Genomic DNA, 23,106 nt, shown 5'->3' on the forward strand with positions numbered 1-23,106 from the left:
GGTCCTCCTGGTCGACCTGCTCGGAAATTAGGTTGATCGTACCATCTTTGGGAACAATTCAACCAAGAAACTTCGCAGTGGAATATGGATGGAAAGCTTATGGAGGGTGTCCGGAAAGTCGGGATGAATATAAAAGTGTTATGGAACATCCTAAATTAATTTAACATGTAATGTTTTTTTTACGGACACATTGAGAAATTTCTTGCATTTATATATGAAAAATTGTACTTTCCATAGGACCACCCAAGACCTCGCGGCAACGAGCAATGCGTTCATTGACGTTCTCGATGAAGTTTTCACAAACATCGGGTGGAATGCCGATAACAGCCCTTTTAATTTCATCCTTCAATTAGTGTATTGTTTGTGGTTTGTTCAAGTACAGTTTTGATTTTACAAATCGCCAGAAAAAGTCACAAGGCGTAAGATCGCAGGCCATTGCTGGTTGCCACGCAAAGAGAGAATTTTTGAGGAAACTTTTCATTAACAGAGCAGTCGTTTCATGGGATGTGAGACCAGATATACCATCGTGTTGAGACCAAAACTAATTTTCACCAAAAGGAGGGAAAGAACCAATCAGAAACATGTTTTGGTAACGGTCGCCGTTCGCAGTGACGGCAACTCCCTTATTATTTTCAAAAATACACGGGCCGATCCCTCCTCCTGCCCAGAAACAACACGACGCAATCTTGTGTTATGGATGCATCTCATCTTCCACAGTCACTTACGCTTTTTCGCTGCCCCCAAATTCTGCAGTTCTTCTTATTGACATACCCACTGTGGTGGAAGCGCGTCACATCTGGGAAAATTATTCAGTTGGGAAGTTCTCGTTCTCTGCTCGTCGAGCCAAGGTGCATTGAGTAAATCGATGTCTCTTTCCATGATCTACAGGCTTCAGCTCTTGTGTAAGTTGAATCTTGTACGCATGCATTTTTAGATTTTTGAAAGGATTTCACGCAGTGAACTTGCTGATAAATACAGTTGTTGAGCTTGTTGGTGACCAAATTTTCTGGAGCTTACGATCACATTTTCGTGCACGACAGCCATGTTTTCTTGTGTTCGAACAGAAAGTGGTCGTCCTGTTTTCTTAACGTTTGAGGCAGAACCCGTGGTCTGACTGCTGGATCAACTTCCGAACTGGTTCAAATGGTTAAAATGGCTAAGAGCACTATGGAACTTAACACATGAGGTCATCAATCCTCTAGAACTTAGAACTACTTAAACCTAACATTACACACATCCATCCCCGAGGCAGGATTCGAAGCTGCGACCGTAGCGGTCGCACGGTTCCAGACTGAAGCCCCTAGACCCGCCCGGCCACAGCGGCCCGCTAACTTCCGAACTGATTCGTTTGGAGCAGCATTACATCAGTGTGTCACATGCAATTCACTAACGGTTGCCGTGGTACTTTCACTGTTTTTGTAAAAACTTTGTGTCACTTGGATACGCTGCTCCGTTGTCACCTGCGCCATGGCGAAAATAAACATCAAATAACGATGCTCACTACACAAAAGTTATCTAGCTTCTAATGGACAGGATCGCAGATAACAAACCCCCAAAAAAATTCGGCTGCCAACCGTCATATACCAAATGGCGCCAAATTCAAATTCGTCCTTACTTACCGGACACCCGTTAGCTGCTAACGTTAAATTTTATTTTTCCTGTCTCAAGAAACGCTTCTCTGAGCAGTTTCTCCTGAAAGAAAAGTCTTTTTAGGAACATTATCCACAATTTTTTTAAGAGCCTCTGATATCTGCACTTGATTGGTTTTTGCCTGCAGTTTACAATAATTTTCTTATCTCTGATGAATACTATTGATTTGGTAACGATTCTTTACCTGTGTTTTATAAGAGCAAGGACCCGGTCGCAGGAAAGGAAACAGCGTCCTCGGGCTACACAATAACCTCGTAATTCATACACGAGTCACTTTTCACTCTTGCACGGTCTTTCTCAGTTTTCTTCCTGCGAGATGCAATTCATACTCTCTTTTTGAACGTTACACCACTTTCTAACATCGGTAAGCAATAGTTTGTCACTTAACAACAACACCACAAACAGAAAAAATACACATCCACTTTCTCGTTGCCTAAGAGATACGAAACAAGCGAGACAATTGTCTTCAGTTTGCCACCGGTAAACGCATAAAAGGCGGACTGAGAGCCTTTCTTCGTGACGTTATGAAATGCGTGTATCGATAGCTCCGCTTTGTAAACATGAGACCGAAGGTTCTTTCGTCAAAACATTTTGATGCCAGGAATTATAATTCTGGCAATAATTCATTTTCTCCAAAACTATGTCTGGACCAATCCAAAGTGGCTCCAAATATTCGTGTCCTGCAATCCTTTTATTCCACTTCAGGCTTGTTGGTGTATATCTGAAAAGAACCGCGAGTTTAGAAATGACACGACTTTCCCCATTTGTGTAGAAAACAAGATAGTGGAGAAAAATTTGAAAACTTTGATTAGCACTCTGTACATGGCGATGACGATGTTTGAGTTCAGACAACTTCTCACGCAGAAATACGGTAAATACCACTTTATTAATAACTTGAATGCGAACTATTAATGTTCCACAATAACATGTATTTAATAGTTCGTTATCAACTAGGTGCCGCCTTCTTATACCATTGCCAGATAACTTAATACTACTAAACAGATAGTCCACACAACTTCAGAGAGATTTTATAGCTGTAAAAAGATAGCTCTACAAAGACGTGTGACTTTTGTGACAATAGCGATACAAAATAGGAGTATAATGTAACACCTAAGTCCGCAGGTCGTGGTCGTGCGGTAGCGTTCTCGCTTCCCACGCCCGGGTTCCCGGGTTCGATTCCCGGCGGGGTCAGGGATCTTCTCTCTTCTCTGCCTCGTGGTGCCTGGGTGTGGTGTGATGTCCTTAGGTTAGTTAGGTTTAAGTAGTTCTAAGTTCTAGGGGACTTATGGCCATAGATGGTAAGTCCCATAGTGCTCAGAGCCATTTGAACCATTTTTAACACCTAAAGAGACACTGAAAAAATGAATCTTACATTACAGTATATACAAATATTACAATTATGTGAAAGTACAAGCAAAAAATATTCTACGAGTGAGTAATAGATGAGCAACAGAATAAAAGATTAAATAAATTTATTCAACAATGGAATTCACACCACAGTAAAATCAAGTTTACAATGGAGCTGGGAGGAGACTCCACCAATATTTTAGCTCCCCATTTGACATCTGTAAGCAACAGCATTTATTTAAGATATACCGCAAAGTAACCTCAACAGACACAGTAATACCAGCCATTTTCCGGCATCCCATAACACACAGACATGCAGCCTTCCACACCGTGGTGCTCCGCCTAATACCTATACCAGAAACCAAACCAGATTTTGAAAATGAATTGAAAATAATTAAAGAAATAGCTTACATCAATGGTTATAGCCTACACTGGGTGACAACATACTCAGCAAAAAGAAGAGACCGATAGACCGAGGATAACAGCACTCCTTTATCCCTCTAAGACAGCACAAAACTACACTGATAACAAATGAGCCCTCATGCTATTTATGGGTAAAACTTGACAGTTTCTTGCCAAGAAACTAAAATACAGGAAATATACTCCAGCTATTTACGCTAGGAATGCTATTGCTCACCTTCTGTTCAACAGTAAAGATAAGATTTCTCCTTTAGAAAATAGTGGTATTGATAGAATTTCCTGTCATCCGTGTGGAAAAATATGTCTATGTCATTCAAGTAGGGCTATAACTACTAGACTGACTGAACATGAAAGGAGTTCGAGACTAAAAAGAAAGATTCCACCTTTGCTGAACATCCTCTGAATGAATGTCATCCATATGATGTGAAATGTGGTGGTCTCTACAAAGGAGCTAAAGGCAGAAAACTAACATTGCTCGAAATTATAGCTGTCAATAAACATCAGTCAAAGAATCCTGACCTGATTCTCAATGGACAAACACAATGCCATTACTCACCCTTGTTAAAGTAGCAGCCAGTTATTATTTATCTTACCATTACATTATAAGCTTGTTATAGCGGTAATTCCATAGTCATTTTTCTCCTCCTACCTTTATTCGGTCTGTTCGTCACATTCACCAGTTTGTCAACATGACATAGTAGCCAGTGCTATACTCACTTGAAGAAAATCTTTCGCTTATACATTCACATAGTTTTAATATTTGAATATACCATAATATAAGATTTATTTGTTAAGAGTCTCTTCATGAAGTTACGTTATGCCTGTATTTTCTGTCAATGTAGTCATAAAATATCATGTATCTTTCTATGTTTACACACCTATGAATTCTCGCTGAAGTTGCGTGGAATACCTCTTTACTGTAACGTAATCTGACTATGGCCTAAAAAGCTGAAAGCCGGTTCATAACGAACTATTAAGTAAATATTATTGTGTAATATTAATACTTTGTATTCGAGTTGTTAATTTGTCCATGTTGCTATAAGAGCCCACTGAATGTTCTGTAAATATCATTTTAAGTTGTGCACTCAGGTTCTGGTGCCTTGGCTATTGTGAACTTGTTCCTGCAGACAAGGTGGCGGACCACAAGAAGCTGCGGGGCGGCGTGAGGATCGTGGGGGAGCTGCCGCACACGGCCAGCGGGAAAGTCGCCAAGAGGGTCCTCAGGAGGTGGGCGGCGGGCGGCCAGTAGGAGCTGCGGACACCTGTGCCTCACCCACCTCTCAAAGGGCTCTCTAATGTCGAAGAAGCATCAACGAACCCGAAGCTCACTCTTAAACTTAAATACTCCATTTCTCTTCTTCGTAGTTTCAGTTTTCGTGTTGAACTATTTTGATTCATTATATTTTTAATTCTTTACAGAAATTTTACTTTATTTTATGCAGTACAGTTTGCTCATCTAATAGACTGTAAGTTCTTTGCAACTTTAAATTATAATACAGTTTTATGTTTATCCTTTCAGTTCTGTTAAATTTACTAAGAAACACGAATCCTCTGCACTGGCAGACAGTAACGCTTCCTCTCAGTTTCCCGTGTTAGCACCCTCAAAGGAGTTATACGTGTCCAAAATGCATGCAAACGTAAAAAAAACTACAAAACAAACGGAGTTAGTGTATGTAATAACGAGGCTGAGGTGTCTGATGTGTGAAATTTTAAGAATGTTTTTGTCGTTAGTTATTGTGTATTCCTTCTTCGGACAATAATAACACTAAATGTAAAATATTGTACTTAGTGCACGTAGGCCACATGAATATCTCCAGAAGTTCGTTTATGAAGTAAATCAAGCCACAAAACGACCCGTAGAGCTCGCTACATCTTTTGTTTTGTTGACTGAAAATGGAAATGTTAACAGTAAATATGGTACCAAACAAAACCTCTAAGCATGCTGCACTTCACTGTTGGTAAGAATGGAATTTCAGGGATAATACGCTGTGACAAGCTGCGTGTCAGGACAGAGTCCACATTCGACCACGTGTCCGCAGACTATGTTATTGGAAGCGAAACGTAGCAGCAGACTTCACACATTACCTCAACACTCCAAATAACATAACAATGGTTCTTCTCATTTATTCCATTCTCTATCGACGGTCTCCCGCAAATGCATACATACAGAGCCTAAGCAACGCACCTGAAACGCATGTGTTGAGGCTAAGGCGAACATAAAGTTTACATTTGGTATTAGAAAAATTTTTTGAGTACTTACAGTAACGTTGTAGATAAGGCTACAGAATCTTGCAATACTCATCATTACAGATATATAGAACGTTTATAAATTCCTCATATAAACTCATACAACATATAGACGGCAACTGCTATACTATGCCTTGAATATGAAAGTGTCGTTTCCATGCTACAAGACTAAGCTTTCTGAGAAAGCTGAATATAGGGATTTCAGAATCGCTCTCCTCACGTAAGGTCTGCTTTAGGTATCGTATTAAATTGTTGACAAGGGAAACTCCCCATCGCAGCCTCCCCCCCCCCCCACTCCCCCCTCAGATTCAGTGGTAAGAGGGCCCAGTGAACATTCCGTCAAAAACTGGATACAGATCAAGCATCAAAACAGGAAGAAGGTGTAGTAAACAGAAAATAAAGCAAAATAGGAACAGTGAACAGTCCTAGCTTAAGAAGTGCAAAACTGAACGAAAAAGACAACGGACGGCGTCGTAGTCAAGTGGTCACGGTGTTGGATTGTAAAACGTCCGAGGTGCGTTCAAATCTCCCTCGTGCTTTTGATTATTATTTTTTTTCGCTGTTCGCTGTACTCAAATTTCTGTCTGTGTCGTGGCGTAAGTCCGTTTGCGAAAGCGAGGTGTAAAGAAGAGACCTACAATGAAAGCTGATTTTGCACAACCACTCTATTAGCAGCCGAAAGGAAGTGGCTTCGAATGAAACCGCAAACCTTTGATGACTAGTTAACGGAATGCTCTGGTGTGTCATATGCAGCGTTAATGACAGTACATGTGTCATATGATAGGAGCTAATTTGTACGATTGGTGAGATATGCTTCCTTGCCCGATGTAGGAGTTCGTATGAATGTGATCACTCCCAAGCGAATGATGAAAACAAAGTAGTGTATCACATAAGCTGCAACAAATGAAAGCAGCAGTTTCTCAATCACCCAGTTTCTCTGAGCCCCATCAAACTATATGTTTTTAACGTTTTAAGTTGCGTTCTGATTTGGAAGTCTTGATTCTTGAATTCCTTTATTGTAACATAGTTCCACCCCTTTATTTGTTGTTTTTATTTTGTGAGACGTCTATGTGGTATCTCGCTTGCACTCAGGATTCATCACAATTATTTGTGGTGGTAACATATTCTTACCACATGATTCATATTCTGTAATTAATGCATGGTATGACAACTGCCAAGACTACAGAAAGAAAAAGAACATTTCAGCGACCAGACTGACAGTTTATAATGATGGAAAAAAACGAGGTATTTTGAACACTGTTCGCCCGTTTCAGTCCAACACGCGGACCACTTACCCACGACGCCATTGCTACTATTAGACTGCTGTTTATTACCCTCTTTCTTATTGGACCACTCACTGTTACTATTTTTTTTTCACGGTTCACTACACCTTCTTTCTGTTTTCATGCCTGATCTGTGTTCAGTTTTTGACGGGCTATCAACAGGATCATTTTACTATTAAATCTGAGGCGGTGCGTTGGGGAGGTTGCGTTGTGAGAAAAACTGACTGTTGGTTGGGCTCGTTTTGCATGTGAACATTGTCGTGAAGTAATGCTTTAAAGTTCATGAAATTCAATCTTTGAAACAAAGAAAACGAATGTAATTAAATGCCAAAGGAAGCTAATTGTGTGCTCGATGAACACTATAATATTAAAACGCAGTAACGAAGTGCATTATGAACGTTGCGCGGTATTAAGTGCTATGTTAGGCCTGGAAAAGGCACAAAAGTAAGATACTGCTCTACTCGGAAGAAAATAACTATTTGAAACTACCAATACTATTCACTGAAAATTAATTTGATTGCTAGCACAATACCTGACGGACTGGACTACACACTGTTTGCTTAAGAATGCAAGGTGACGTCCTCCCAGACATAAAAACGACTTACCTCATGCTTAGCATGCTGGTTTTGTGCCTGGAGTACCGACGTACTCGAAGGCAAATACAAATCAGCAGCTGTAGCACCTAAAGAACAGTAAGCTATTCTAATTTTTTTTTATTGACAGTAATAACCTTTAGCTGTGTGTAGCATGGGTGCAATGAATACACGGCAGTAATTTGAAACTTCACTATGTGTCATGGAAGTTTGTTTTACTCTAAAGAAAATTGTACTTGAGAAGTGAAACTCCGATTATTGACAAAAAGACTGTACGACCTAAGAAGATTAATAATTACAAAATTCTCTCATTACAAAGAAATTACAGACATATTTTTAAAATTCCTCCAAAATCTTAACAATCAGCATAAAAAGCAAGAGTTAACAAAAAATATCGTAAAAATTGTAATGTTGGTTTTAATTGTAACTTATTGTACACATTTCTTTCTAGCTTTTTTATATAGGTTACAAAAATAATAAAAAATGCCCTGATTTGAGTTTTACATTTGAAGATCGTCTTTGTACAGTTAGGAACGACGCACACTCTTCGCTGAGTTCTGTAGAATGTAGATTGGAGGTAAATGTTGAATCACTGAAAACCCTCGAAAATTAGGTTTGAAGTTTCGTATCATTAATCTTAAGCTAGTATGAAACTGCAATTGAAGGTAAAATGTTGCATCACTTAGCACAAACGAAGATACTGTTAATGTCTCTGGTTAATAATTTTGTGATTAAGAAACGGAATGCCACTAGCACAATATTGACACACTTCTTGAACCACAGTCACCGATGAGGTCGTTGATGAAAGTGAAAAGTGTTTCAGGCTTAAGGGTAGCAAGTAAGGCAACTGAATGTCCATCACTGACTATACTCTGCAGATTAGCAATAAACGTAGAATTAAATATGAGCAGACTCAGGGAAGTAGTTTTCCACTGACAACTCATACGTCCAGTTAAAATCTCGTATATAACTTTACTCTCAGTACTACTATTTCCTTTAAGTGTGTGTAAACCTTAGTTAAATCTCTGACGACTTCATCAAATTTGTGGTTTTCACAATACATAACAAAAATCTGAACTGCACATGAACTAATGTCTTTCTAAGAAATGACCTAATTCCTAGTAAATATGTGAAATGGATCGCTGAACATTACATGGAAATGTAAGATAAGCTTTACGTACAAAACATGAATAATTGTAGATTGCAGTAATCAGTGTGAGCAGAAAACACCACATACAGAAATAATTATACAGTATTCTGTGCCAGATAGAAAAAGAGTTCACAAGAGCTGACAAAACATCATTATCTAATAATGACAAATGGCCAACAATATGTGCAAGAAATTCTAGCATGCACACAATAGTAGAAATTATATTACAGAAAATGTTTAGTTACTCAGAAATAACAACTAACACGTAAATCGTAGTAACATGGTAGTAAAAATACATAAATAAAAGAACATTAACACAGCGTAGGTGAAGGAGGTATACAGATCAGAAATAAATGATAAACAAATGTATCTCGGTTCATGTGAAGGAAAAGCAAAGGGAATTATTTGCACTTTAAAGTCAAAGTCTGTCAGTCTGTGTAAAATTTTATCCTAGTGTCATGTAGTACTCTAGTGCACTGATCAGCTTTCTAACTGCTGTACTGTAACATACTATACTTTCTTTCAGATATCGGACTTTTCTTGTAATAGCCTTTATCCCAATGCAGTTGCCAAAAACATCACATTCGTCTAATAATACTTCTCATGTCAGTTTACCTGCCAAAAACACCATGTCATTTTGCCTGTGTTTCATTATCACACCATCATAACCACATAATATACCTATCATTGAACCTCCCTATATTCATTTACATTTCCACATTGTGCAATTTCTAATCACACATTTTATTATTTCCATTTCTCTGTACTCATTACTTTCTTACTTCTCTGTGTACCTGTTATATGCTCGATTTACTGTCTTCCTATACTAGTTTTTCTTAATATTTTGTCATTTTGATCATTTAAAGCGCCTAACAGCATATGCTTATACCGTATGACCTCTGATAAAACCCGTGGACTCTGCGATGTACATATATCCACAAAAATAGTCCATCAGAAAAGCAATGCAGCCAAATTCATGATCAAACCAGGGCGTAAAAAAAAAAAAAACATTGCCATGGGCGGAGCTTGTGTAATACACACTTCTGCCGCTACGCGTGTACAGCGCAACTCATCGCCAATTCAGAGCCGCCTGTGTTGTCGACCGGTATTGTTCTGTTCAGCTGCAGTGTTTGTTTTTGCTACGCTGTTTTGTTTTTGTTTCGTTTTTTCTGACGGCAAGTTCAAGAAAACGACGCGCAGCTGTGAAATTTTGTTTTCTACTCGGCAACAACGCTGCTGAAACTGTTTTAATATTGAAAACAGCTTACCAAGATGACGATATGGAGAAAACTTCAACTGTACGAGTGGTTTGCTCTATTTAAAAATGTTGCTTTGTACGTCTGCCAACTGCCCGAATCGATAAAAACATTGAAAAAATTCGAGAGCTTGTGCTCACAGACCGCCGACAGACAATTGATCAACTGTCAGAGATTAGCGGGTTATCTTGGAGCTCGGTTCACGGAATTTTAACGGAAGATTTGAGAGTGAAAGGAGTTACTGCCAAGTTTGTTTCTCGGGTTCTGACTGACAATCAAAAGGAACGTCGAGTTGAAACATGTTGAGCTTTGAAATAACAGCCTGAAACTGATCCAGATTTTCTGTCGTATGTCATTATTGATCATGACTCGTGGTGCTATGGTTATGACCCAGAAACAAAGAAACAGTCAAACCAGCGGAAGACGCCATCGTCACCCCGTCCAAAAAAATATCGTCAAGTAAGATAAAAATCAAAACAACGCTGAGTTGCTTTTTTGATACCAATGGCATAGTTCATTCAGAGTTTGTTCCCCCAGGTCAGACCGTTAATCAAACCTTTTATTTGGAAGTTTTCAGAAGAAAGTGCAACAGTGTTCGCCAAAAAAGAGCAGATTTGTGGCAAACAGGACAATGCACCTCCACACACAGCCACCTCTGTTAGACAGTTTTTGGCTAAAAATGGCATGATTCAACGGCCTCACGCACCTTACTCACCTGGCCTGGCTCCTTGCGACTTGTTCTTATATCCACGCATGAAAAGAGGCATGAAGGGACGCTGATTTGACAACGTTGAGGGGGGGGGGGGGGGGGGGAAACAAGGGAGGAGCTGTCAGCCCGGCTATAAAGATGATTACAAAAAAATGTTTCGAACAGTGGAAGCACCGGTGGGACAAATGTATTAGTTGTAATGGAGAGTATTTTGAAGGGGATAAGGTTGTTCTGTAAACAATTTGAAAATTTACAGCTTTTAAAAACAATTCCGGTTTATTTTGCGTACCCCCTCATACTGTGGGGTGGCATATAAGTATTAAAACAGTTGATAATTCACAATTAAAAGACTCTTAAATTTTCTGTGCGTGCATTGTACCCACCTTCGCGGTTTACAAAGGCCTGAGAATTGCTTTTGTGAGCAGCCAGAAAGAGATGGAGAACAAGCTGAGCATAATTTCTAGTCTGCATGTCTACATGTCACAGAAAGAAAAGAAAATGTTCCTACTTGCTATTTACTCAGTGGGGTCAAGAACTTTGATTATAGATAAAAGTTTAGAGTTTCAATCAGTAAAGGTATTCTGTAAAAATTCACACACACAAAATATAATAACATCCATAATAATAATAATAATAATAATAATAATAATAATTAAACGGGTAGTTCCAAGTGAAATGGACTATCGCCCTACCTCCTAATCACAAAAGTTAGTTGCACGCCTTAAAAGTGCCACACGGTTTTGTCAACATCACAGGGGGCCCAGAGCCAGTGACTTCCGGTGAACAGTCCTCGCGTGTTCACTTGCTACTTTTATGGGAAACGCATTCAAGTCTGCTCAGCTCTAACGTCCACCGACGCACAACGCACACAGGCGATTAACTGACGCGAACAAAAAAATGGCTCTGAACACTATGGGACTAACTTCTGAGGTCATCAGTCCCCTAGAACTTAGAACTACTTAAACCTAATTAACCTAAGGTCATCACACACATTCATGCCAGAGGCAGCATTTGAACCTGCGACCGTAGCGGTCGGGCGGTTCCAGACTGTAGCGCCTAGAACCACTCGGCCACTCCGGCCGGCACTGACGCGAACAGTTTGATATCTCGGTGCGAAGTATTTCTGCGCAAATAGCTCTCTTGCTGCATTTGTATATGGGCACAGCGGACGGCCAAACGGAACACCTGCTATCAACTACCCTACGCACAGGTAGCAGTATCTGAATGGCCCCTTCCTCGGATACGTATTAAATAATAGTTTTGTCGTTTGAAAATTGATAATCTTCTTAATTTATTTTAAAGAGAGTTAAGTTTTCTTTTGTTACTGAAGAAGTCTTAACTCTACTGAATTTGAACTTTTCCAGCTAGAATTTCTAGAACGGAACTGACACTAGAACATGATCCCTGAAATGCCTCTTTAAGATTACTTGTAGTCATTGTTATGTACAATAGTCTTGAAACTTAGTACAGCTATATTATTGCCTGAATGTAATCGAGAGCTGGAATTAGAACTTTCTATTACAAATACAAATCATACTTAATCTACCATGATTAAAAACATTTTAGATCAAAAATTTGTTTTTAGTAAATAACTTGAAAACTAATTGAGGTTAGTTATTGGTATGACATATTTATGTTTTTTCATGTAAGTGAGGTTACAGACGAATTTAGCAGCTGTAATTTTTCGTAGAGATGCCGATTTGAAAGAAAATATTGCTCTGAGCATGTTGAAACTTTTAATTGCGATATACATTTGCATATTCTGAATAACTCTTACCTTTGTGGTTTTGTTATTCAGGGAACATTAATGATCTTCTCCTTGGTGTTTTCCATCTCTGCCTAGAGTGACTTGCAGACAGGAAGGTGTGTAGTTAGTTTAGCACATAATGCTCTCGTATGCCATATGCAGTAAATGAAAAAATGTTCACAAAAGGTAGACCATAAACATACCATAAATTGTACCTGATTATTAAAAAAAGCTTCACGTAAAAAATAATTTTATTGTCTTTTATAGGTGTTACTTAGTGTTTCAGATCCCTGTTGAGCTACTAACCACATAACTGTTCACCACCTTCCCTTTATTAGATGCAAACTAATGAAATATATCCTTGCAAAGAAAAATCAGCTTCACCGATTTCTAGTATACGTCATAGCGAGACCTCTACATTCCTCATTATACATCATAATTCCTAACCACTGCATCTTCCTATCATATTTTCATCATAATCCTCATAATTCACACATCAGTAATCACTAATACCTTCACGATGTTTATCTCTACTGTACCATAATAGTAATAATAACGTCATATTTCATAATATCCTCATACATCGTAAATAATCAGAAGTAAATCCTCCTGCTTTGCTTATTTAATCTATCCTTACACGAGAAATGCTCCACGGTCACTCTTCATAAATAACACTGTAGGGCAAACAAATCTTCGTTACCGCACAGCTGATCATGAAAAGAAAATCTCGACAGAAGTACAGGTTACCTCAGACACTCATAATTTCTTCAGGACAACACACTCTTACCTTTAACATGTAAGTTTTCTTTAAATTGGTAGAAATCGTGCATGTACTTTAATTCATCAACACCACCACTACTTGTAAATCGACTTTCCATTTGGGCCACACAATTAAAATCTCAATAATCTTTTATCTCACCACAATTGGTACCAAGTCTTTCATTTTCTAACTCATGAGTGCTGCTGCTATATGGAAAAAAAGATAGTGTTGAAAGTTGTACACTGGTTTCGCCAATATCTGGTTCACATCCAAAAATTTCGTGTTAGAAAACTCTTACTGACAGCACATTTCCTATTTCTGTTTTTTGTGCTGGGCTGTTTAACGTCCCGCCAGGGACGATCAGTAAGATATATTTAGCCTCTAAATGCGTATAATCGAAGTTTTCAGTTTTGTCAGAAGCAAAATTTGCTGTCCCTGTGAATCTCCCACCATGTAATTTTGTCATAGCACCGTGAAATAATATACAGTTTTCCACAACTATGAACAAAATGGCACCTTAACAACTATAACCAGACAAAAGATATTTCCTAAATTGTTGATTTTAATGATACCAAACACGGTGTATTTACGAGAGCTAATCTCTCATTATCTTGAATTACTTCATTACTACGCATTAATTTTGTCATTTAATTACATATACGAATGTCCTTCATAGTTAACTGATGCAATGACATTCATGTTTCGATATAAAGCGGCTGATTAAAAACAAAAAAGGGGAATAGCCAGTTCAATGCTGTGTGTCTGTATCACTTGATCTTATGTGCCTGGTTGGTCTCAGGCAGAAATAACAACGCACACAGCGTCATAAGACATGCCTTCCCTCTGGCGCTTGTCTTTTATGCAACGTTTAATAAATAGCATAGAACATTTAAGATGACTGGCACACACTGTTTATTCCCCACCCTTAGGCATCGACATTGTGCTTGAGGAGAAAATCTTGTGGCATCTAACAAATATACCGGGTTCAGGATCCCTTTAGTTCGCAACAATGTGACCAGCACATCCCCATGGAAAGAGACAATGCTGTTTTATATTGCGTTGTAAAACAGACGTCCCATTGGCGCCACTGTAGCCTTTAGAGGGTCAAACATGAGTAGTACGACGAGCATTTAACTCACGGCACTCCTAAAGAGTGTTATCCCCATGGTCTTGAAACAATGTCTCGATGCGCTTTAAACATACGTATCGTTGCTGTTGGTGATGCCTCCAGCTGACTCGGACTCACGGGCGCACCGTTATGAACGGTGCTTGTCAAACACACTCCCACCACAATTAGCCCTGGGCCTTCCTCAGGGCCACTGCCAATCGGCACAGCCCCATAGAGCGCTCACAAGAGGACTGTACGAACTTCCCCTCATCGATTTGATTCATGACAGTGTGAAAAGACACGACAAGAACATCTGTCAGATTATGACAGATCATCAGTGTTGGTGTTAAGTTTCTCGCTGTCCTCATTTCTGATACTTTTAATTGCTTCTGTCTTTCTTAGATATACTCCCAACACGTATTCTGTGCTCATTAGATTGTTCATCCCATTCAACACATTAGGTAGTCCTTCACTTTCACAGACAAGGGAAACTCCCCATCGAACCACTGCCACACTTAGTGGCAAGATGGCCCAGTAGATAGTCCGTCAAAAACTGAACACAGATCTGTCATGAAAATAGGAAGAAGGTGTACTGAAGTGTGAAAAAAAAAGCAAAATAGAAACACTGAAGGGTCCACGCCCAACTACTACAATATAGAGTAGCCTCGAAGAGTTAAGTGTCGTGGTTAAGCGGTTCCGGTTTTGGACTCCAAAGCGGACGAGTCGTGTTCCAAGTTATAGCCTCACAACTTTTTTTTGTCTGTGGCGCGGTATAACGTCCGTTTGAAACAGTGAGGTGTAAGGAAAGAACCTAAAATCAAAGTTGATTCTGCACAACTACTCTATTATCAGCCGAAAGGAAATGGGTTGCGAGCCGGCCGGTGTGGCCGTGCGGTTCTAGGCGCTTCAGTCCGGAACTGCATGACCACTACGGTCGCAGGTTCGAATCCTGCCTCGGGCATGGATGTGTGTGATGTCCTTAGGTTAGTTAGGTTTAAGTAGTTCTAAGTTCTAGGGGACTGATGACCACAGATCTTAAGTCCCATAGTGCTCAGAGCCATTTTTGAAATGGCTTGCGAATGAGAACCGCAGATGTTTGATGACAAGGCGACAAGTCAAACCGATCCTCCTCCACAGGAAAACACGTCTGGTGTGTCATACAGGCCATTAATGATAATACGTGTGTCATATGATAGGAATCTCTTATCGACGGACCTAATTTGTACCCGTAGGGAGTGAAATTTGTCTCCTTGCCCGGTTTAGGTGTTCGTATGAATGTTAATATCATCACTCCCAAAGAAATGATGAAAACATAATAGTTTGTCACAGAAGCTGCAACAAATGAACGCAACGGTTCTCAATCACGCCGTTTTCCCTGTGCTCTGTCAACACACATATTTTCAAACTTTTTGGAGTTGCGTGCCGTTTTGGAAGTTCCGACTGTTGAAATCCATTTGTTGTAACATAGTTAATACCCTCTTATTTGTGGTTTTCATTTCTGTGCGACGTATATGTGGTATGTTACCTGCTCTCACTATTCATCACATTTACTTTCGACGATAATGTCTTCTTACCACGTGACTCATGTTCTGTAACCATTGTATAGTACAGCAACTGCCAAGAGTACAGAAAGAGAGCAAAAATTTCAATGACCGAACGGACAGTTTATAATTTTCTGAAAAAAAATTAAAATTGTCACGAAAAAACTCTAGACACGGCTCGTCCGCGTTACAGTCCAAAGCGATATCGTAGCTCTTCCACGGCGTTCGATGTTGTACTTGTCAACCTTGGACCGTTCACTGTTTATGTTTTGCTTTTTTTTCTTGCTTCAGTACACCTTCTTCCTGTTTTCAAGCTTGATGTGTGTACAGTTTTTGACGGACTAACCACTGGGCCATCCTACAACTTAACCTGACGGGAGTGCGATGGGCAGTTTCCTTTGTGAGGATAGCGATGTCACCAGCGAGTGACGCAACTTTCGACAGTTATTGAGAAAATCGAATTTGAAAATAATATTCGAGCGTTAGCCGTACCTCTTTTTTTTTTTTTTTTTTTTTTTTTTTTTTTTTTTTTTTTTTTAGGGCCTTTCGTCTTCACGGGATCGCGGACTAAGCACTTAGTTTCATTTCCGGTAGGCCCGTGGATCAAGTCTAACTGCCGGTAGTTTATTTTTCAATCCCAAGTAAGCCAACAATAGATTTACTACGACCGTGAAAAGTATCAATATCTAATAATTCAATTACTTTTTTCTTAACCTTTATCATAAAAAAGGAGAAAAAATTTCATTAAAAAAATCAGTGTAGTCATTTTATTTTCAGTATTGTATCTACATACACTCCTGGAAATGGAAAAAAGAACACATTGACACCGGTGTGTCAGACCCACCATACTTGCTCCGGACGCTGCGAGAGGGCTGTACAAGCAATGATCACACGCACGGCACAGCGGACACTCCAGGAACCGCGGTGTTGGCCGTCGAATGGCGCTAGCTGCGCAGCATTTGTGCACCGCCGCCGTCAGTGTCAGCCAGTTTGCCGTGGCATACGGAGCTCCATCGCAGTTTTTAACAGTGGTAGCATGCCGCGACAGCGTGGACGTGAACCGTATGTGCAGTTGACGGACTTTGAGCGAGGGCGTATAGTGGGCATGCGGGAGGCCGGGTGGAATTGCTCAACACGTGGGGCGTGAGGCCTCCACAGTACATCGATGTTGTCGCCAGTGGTCGGCGGAAGGTGCACGTGCCCGTCGACCTGGGACTGGACCACAGCGATGCACGGATGCACGCCTAGACCGTAGGATCCTACGCAGTGCCGTAGGGGACCGCACCGCCACTTCCCAGCAAATTAGGGACACTGTTGCTCCTGGGGTATCGGCGAGGACCATTCGCAACCGTCTCCATGAAGCTGGGCTACGGTCCCGCACACCGTTAGGCCGTCTTCCGCTCACGCCCCAACATCGTGCAGCCCGCCTCCAGTGGTGTCGCGACAGGCGTGAATGGAGGGACGAATGGAGACGTGTCGTCTTCAGCGATGAGAGTCGCTTCTGCCTTGGTGCCAATGATGGTCGTATGCGTGTTTGGCGCCATGCAGGTGAACGCCACAATCAGGACTGCATACGACCGAGGCACACAGGGCCAACACCCGGCATCATGGTGTGGGGAGCGATCTCCTACACTGGCCGTACACCTCTGGTGATCGTCGAGGGGACACTGAATAGTGCACGGTACATCCAAACCGTCATCGAACCCATCGTTCTACCATTCCTAGACCGGCAAGGGAACTTGCTGTTCCAGCAGGACAATGCACGTCCGCATGTATCCCGTGCCACCCAACGTGCTCTAGAAGGTGTAAGTCAACTACCCTGGCCAGCAAGATCTCCAGATCTGTCCCCCATTGAACATGTTTGGGACTGGATGAAGCGTCTCACGCGGTCTGCACGTCCAGCACGAACGCTGGTCCAACTGAGGCGCCAGGTGGAAATGGCATGGCAAGCCGTTCCACAGGACTACATCCAGCATCTCTACGATCGTCTCCATGGGAGAATAGCAACCTGCATTGCTGCGAAAGGTGGATATACACTGTACTAGTGCCGACATTGTGCATACTCTGTTGCCTGTGTCTATGTGCCTGTGGTTCTGTCAGTGTGATCATGTGATGTATCTGACCGCAGGAATGTGTCAATAAAGTTTCCCCTTCCTGGGACAATGAATTCACGGTGTTCTTATTTCAATTTCCAGGAGTGTATGTTACATGCAACACTGCAAGAATCATGATGATACTGATCGTAGAGAATGTAAAACAATAATTATCATGATCTACAGCATACTGCAAGGAACCCCGAATTCTTGCATGTCAATGATTTTTTGTTTTCAATGTGTCTATTACAAAACAAACTTGATTTACATTTTGTGTGATGTCCTTAGGTTAGTTAGGTTTAAGTAGTTCTAAGTCTAGGGGATTGATGACCTCAGATGTTAAGTCCCATTGTGCTCAGAGACATTTGAACCATTTGAACTTGGTTTACGTTTATAATCGGTTCCCGGCCGCCTCACAATTTCGCAGAGTGCCACGCTTATCGAAGCATAGCGGCGAATGCTAACCAAAGGAAGCAACTCCAAGAGCGAAAATGAAGTCAGTGACCTCTCGCTTATGAAACTAAATGGTTACTCGCTCGGCAGCGAGCTTCTTCTGCTTTGCTGACCATACAAAGTATATGACGACAACTAAAATTTTCGAACTTGTTTTTCTCGAAAATGGTTGAGATATGCGTTTTTCTAATTACAAATATTCAAGTCCTAGTCATGCCCTTCACATCCAATCAATGCGAAGCAAATCTGTGACGGGAAGTTATTACAGTCCCCTTGTCAATGTGGCTTCTCTTGACCTGCCAACACGCGGTGCAAAACACCGCTGGACATTCATTTGTTAGCTTTCAAACTGAGTACTCTGATGTTCATTCTCGTAGTACCTATAGTCTCAGAGAACTTCAAACACATCACTTCATTCCTCCGTACTTCAGTATCTCGCTTCTTTTCACACCGATTCTTCCAAACGAGTCTCTGAAACATCAGTCTAAATTCTATTTTCATTACCAAATTCTAAAGTGAGTATTTCTGTCCTAGGCACGCCTTAAAATACAATGTCTGATTTCAAAACCTCTGCCCGGCCATGATGTAATCAAGCTGAAATGTTCCCATGTCTCCAGGCCATTTCCAAGTGTAATTCTCCTTCTTGAATTTTTGAACCGTGTATTAGCTGTCACTAGCTGACCTTTACTGCAGAACTCAGTCTTTCTCAGCATTCATTCGTATAGTCAAACCCATATTCTCCCATAAATGTCTTTCCATTTACGTACTACAGTACTCGTTCAATATTCTCATACATTTTCTCTGTTCTTCTTCTCCTGCTTGTGACGTCAGCATCTATAGCTGAACTATTTTTGCTGGTGTTGAATTGCTGTCGATTCTGATGGGAACAACTGTATCATAGTAACTCACTCTCTGCCCTACATTCCTGTTCACGTTGACCCTGCTCCCACTATACAACATCGAAGATCACATAACCCCCGCTTTCAACACACTTTGCTGAATCTTCAGCTCTTAAAAATCTTTTTGTTGTGAAACGTGTTCATTTACGCTGAACCTCTGGCCAAGATGTCAAGTGAATGTGGAAAATGTGCTGATTCTTATCCACTTAACATTTTGGTGTGAGGTTCAGCTTAAAATGAAGCTCTTCCATAACAAAAATATTTCTTAGACCTGAAGATGACAGAAACGTCTGTTGAAACCGGTTGCCTTAAATAAATATTTTACGCCGTATTGGCTGTTGAAAGGCTTTCACCCCTACTGCATTTAGATTGAGCTCTTGCACCATCATTTCTAGATTGTGTAGCTTCTCCACTTCCTTTAGACTTCTATCATTCCACACACCTCCTTGTAGAATGTTGCCCACTCGTTGGTTATTCAGTCTTTCTATCACAGTCATCTCCCCTCAGCAGTATCTTTCCGAAGATTCGACTGGGGAATTAGTATGGAATCTTTTGCCACTAAAGAGACCGCGACACTTCTTGAAGTACAGGCCACAAGTCCTTTAGGTACTCATTATGTTTCTTTAATGCAGTGGTTTCCATTGCCCTCTGCATCCGCATGCTGTTAATCATTGCTGACTCTTCGCCTTTTAAGGCAATTTTCAGCACTTTGTGGGTGAAAAGGTGCCCCTAACATGTGTTCACGTCTTTGACCTCTGTAAAAATACGCTCGAAGAACAGCGGCCACTTCTCATAGGGGACGTGGTTTTCGATCAACACTGCAGCTGTATACAATTCAGCGCACCTTACGGTTATTCACAGAGAGCAGACGCATATAAGCAGACTGAAGGAGGTTTTGCACTGACCTGTCACGTTTCACCGTCGAAACTGAATGGCACGCACATTTCTTTTTTAATTGTTACTGCTGTAAATTGCAGATCATCCTTTGTTCTCTGACTAGGATCTTCTTCTACATCTACATCTATACTCCCAAAGTCACTTTACTGTGTATGGTAGAGAGTACTTTGTACACCAGTGTCACTTCCCCCTTTTCCTGTAACAGCAGCGTATGGCCGCGGGAAGAGCGATTTCTGGCAAGCCTCGGTGTGTGCTAGAACTTCTCTAATTTTACCTTCGTGATCTTTTCGCGAGATTACATGTAAGGAAGCGATAACTTGGCTGACTCTTATAGGAACGTATCCTCTCGGAACTTCAAAAGTACACCATAACGTGATCCAGAAAACCTCTCTTGCATCCTCTGCCGCTGGATTTGGCTGAGCATCTACTTGACGCTTTCGGGATTACTAAATGAGCCTGTATGCTATGGATTCCGTACTGCCGAGCAATATTCAAGTACTGCTAGAACGAGTGTTTTGTAACCTACTTCCATTGCTGGTGAACTACATTTCCGGAGGATCCTTCCAGTGTATCTCATTCTGGCATCTGCGTTACTCCCGATTGGTTTCGTGTGGTCATTTCACTTCAAATCGCTACTTAAGACTATTCTTACATATTTCGTGGAAGAATTGACTGTTCTGCAGTTTTTTAGTCTTCCCTCTACGTAGTCAAAATACGTTACACTCGTTTGTGTTGTGGGTCATTTTCCACTTCCTGCACCAAGCATCCATCTGCCGCAGGTGTTCCTGCATTTCGCTACAATTCTGTAGGGTCGTGACTTCTCTGTACATCATAGCATTATCTGCGAAAAGCCTCATGAAACTTTCCACATTATTTATTACGTTACCTATAAGTATTGTGAAGGGTACTGGTCCTATAACACTCCCCTTGATGGTAAATATGTGTATGATACACACTGAGTGGGAGAGGTCAGAATTCAACTACACTCCTGGAAATTGAAATAAGAACACCGTGAATTCATTGTCCCAGGAAGGGGAAACTTTATTGACACATTCCTGGGGTCAGATACATCACATGATCACACTGACAGAACCACAGGCACATAGACAGAGGCAACAGAGCATGCACAATGTCGGCACTAGTACAGTGTATATCCACCTTTCGCAGCAATGCAGGTTGCTATTCCCCCATGGAGACGATCGTAGAAATGCTGGATGTAGTCCTGTGGAACGGCTTGCCATGCCATTTCCACCTGGCGCCTCAGTTGGACCAGCGTTCGCGCTGGACGTGCAGACCGCGTGAGACGACGCTTCATCGAGACCTCACGCCCCACGTGTTGAGCAATTCGGCGGTACGTCCACCCGGCCTCCCGCATGCCCACTATACGCCCTCGCTCAAAGTCCATCAACTGCACATACGGTTCACGTCCACGCTGTCGCGGTATGCTACCAGTGTTAAAGACTGCGATGGAGCTCCGTATGCCACGGCAAACTGGCTGACACTGACGGCGGCGGTGCACAAATGCTGCGCAGCTAGCGCCATTCGACGGCCAACACCGCGGTTCCTGGTGTGTCCGCTGTGCCGTGCTTGTGATCATTGCTTGTACAGCCCTCTCGCAGTGTCCGGTGTCAATGTGATCTTTTTTCAATTTCCAGTAGTGTATGTCGACACTCTTTTTCAGGTAAGCTCCGAATAAGAATTTTTGGTAATATCGCTAACATCCTTGTGATACATATTACAGTGTCGTTCCCAATAACATAATGGTGTGTGAGTATTACGCTTGAATTTGTATTGTGGTACATTGAAAATCAAACGCTGGAAGACATCTGAATTAGGAGTCAGAAAGCAGCAGATTTCTTCCGAAATTGACTATAACGTTTCTTGAATCTAATTCAGAAGCCTGATTCTCAACAGAATCTTTTGTAATCATGCCATCACTTAATTTGCCGCTTTTTGTTTTGTTAAAGATCGAAGAACTGGTTTACGTATTAAGGTGTATGCAATACATTTTATTTAGTCAGCACCATTTAGATAATTATGGAGTCCCTCGAAATGTGTGTGATAAGCAAGCTGTTGGATGTTATGGAGCAACATTCATACGTTATCAGGCTTTCGCCTGTGGCAAGTGAGTGAAGCATTATGCTCCAAGGTTCGAGTACTTATCTTCTTGTGCTTGAAAGCGAGTAAATGACGTAAGGTGTAGGTGGGAAGGGACCACATAAATTAGCGCCTTACTCATGTTACGCCACAACTTTTCAGTAGACGTCGTTTTATTCGTGACCGCTCATGACTTTCCTCTTAAGCTCTCTTAGACTAGGAGCAGGGCTCGCACATTGTTCTAAGTGATTTCTTGACGACAAAGAGGCAGCTGCTCGGTTCTGAAACGGCTTTGTAAGCCGTAAATTCACCCACACTGTAAGTGGGTGTCGTGTTGCTCAGTACCAACATCGCACCAATAGACATGGTGGAATCACAGGACAATATCCTGCGTGGCCCTAGGATGGACCTGCCGCTGCCAGATGTCTCTCTGGGAAAATACGTTTTCAGCAACATGTTGAAACATGGGGACAAGACCGCACAGGTAAGTGATTGCTGGAGCAATTCTCATTGTTTAATGACATAATTGTTCACGCCGAGTGTTGGGTATAGCCGTGATGGCGGATGCATTCCTGATCTCTCTTCACTTGTCTTTCCCAATTACTATGCGGAGTGTGGCTGCCTGCAGGTAGAAGAAACAGAGGAAGTCCTCGGCCGACTATTGCTTGACGTGTGTCACTCCAGGAATCTGGTGGCCATGTACTAGCTGGTGAGACTCATGCGTTCGCATCTTCACCCATTCTTACTGTGCAATAAGCTCTCGCCGGTATCTCAGAGGGTGGGACGCGTCGGCAAAGCGCGGTTTTAGGCACCCTGTATCAGTCTGCTAGTCTCGTTTGGGAGATGTCCAGCTATA

The 23,106-nt window shown here is 41.4% G+C and overlaps 2 protein-coding genes across 2 annotated transcripts in view; both read left to right on the forward strand.

Annotated features, from left to right (window-relative positions):
- Nucleotides 1-4,935, forward strand: part of LOC126326983 (luciferin 4-monooxygenase-like) — a 250,106-nt gene extending 245,171 nt beyond the window's left edge. Inside the window, exon 9 of the mRNA XM_049995816.1 lies at nt 4,545-4,935. Within this exon, the coding sequence (XP_049851773.1) occupies nt 4,545-4,666 (122 nt within the window). The 3' untranslated portion in view covers nt 4,667-4,935. The remainder of the gene's footprint in view (nt 1-4,544) is intronic.
- A 17,314-nt stretch (nt 4,936-22,249) lies between these two features.
- The window catches only part of LOC126327009 (luciferin 4-monooxygenase-like), an 87,347-nt gene continuing 86,490 nt past the window's right edge, over nt 22,250-23,106 (forward strand). The window contains exon 1 of the mRNA XM_049995818.1: nt 22,250-22,734. Coding sequence (XP_049851775.1) covers nt 22,615-22,734 — 120 coding nt within the window. The 5' untranslated portion in view covers nt 22,250-22,614. The remainder of the gene's footprint in view (nt 22,735-23,106) is intronic.

Source organism: Schistocerca gregaria, chromosome 2 (genome assembly GCF_023897955.1).
Source record: "Schistocerca gregaria isolate iqSchGreg1 chromosome 2, iqSchGreg1.2, whole genome shotgun sequence".
NCBI lineage: Eukaryota > Metazoa > Arthropoda > Insecta > Orthoptera > Acrididae > Schistocerca > Schistocerca gregaria.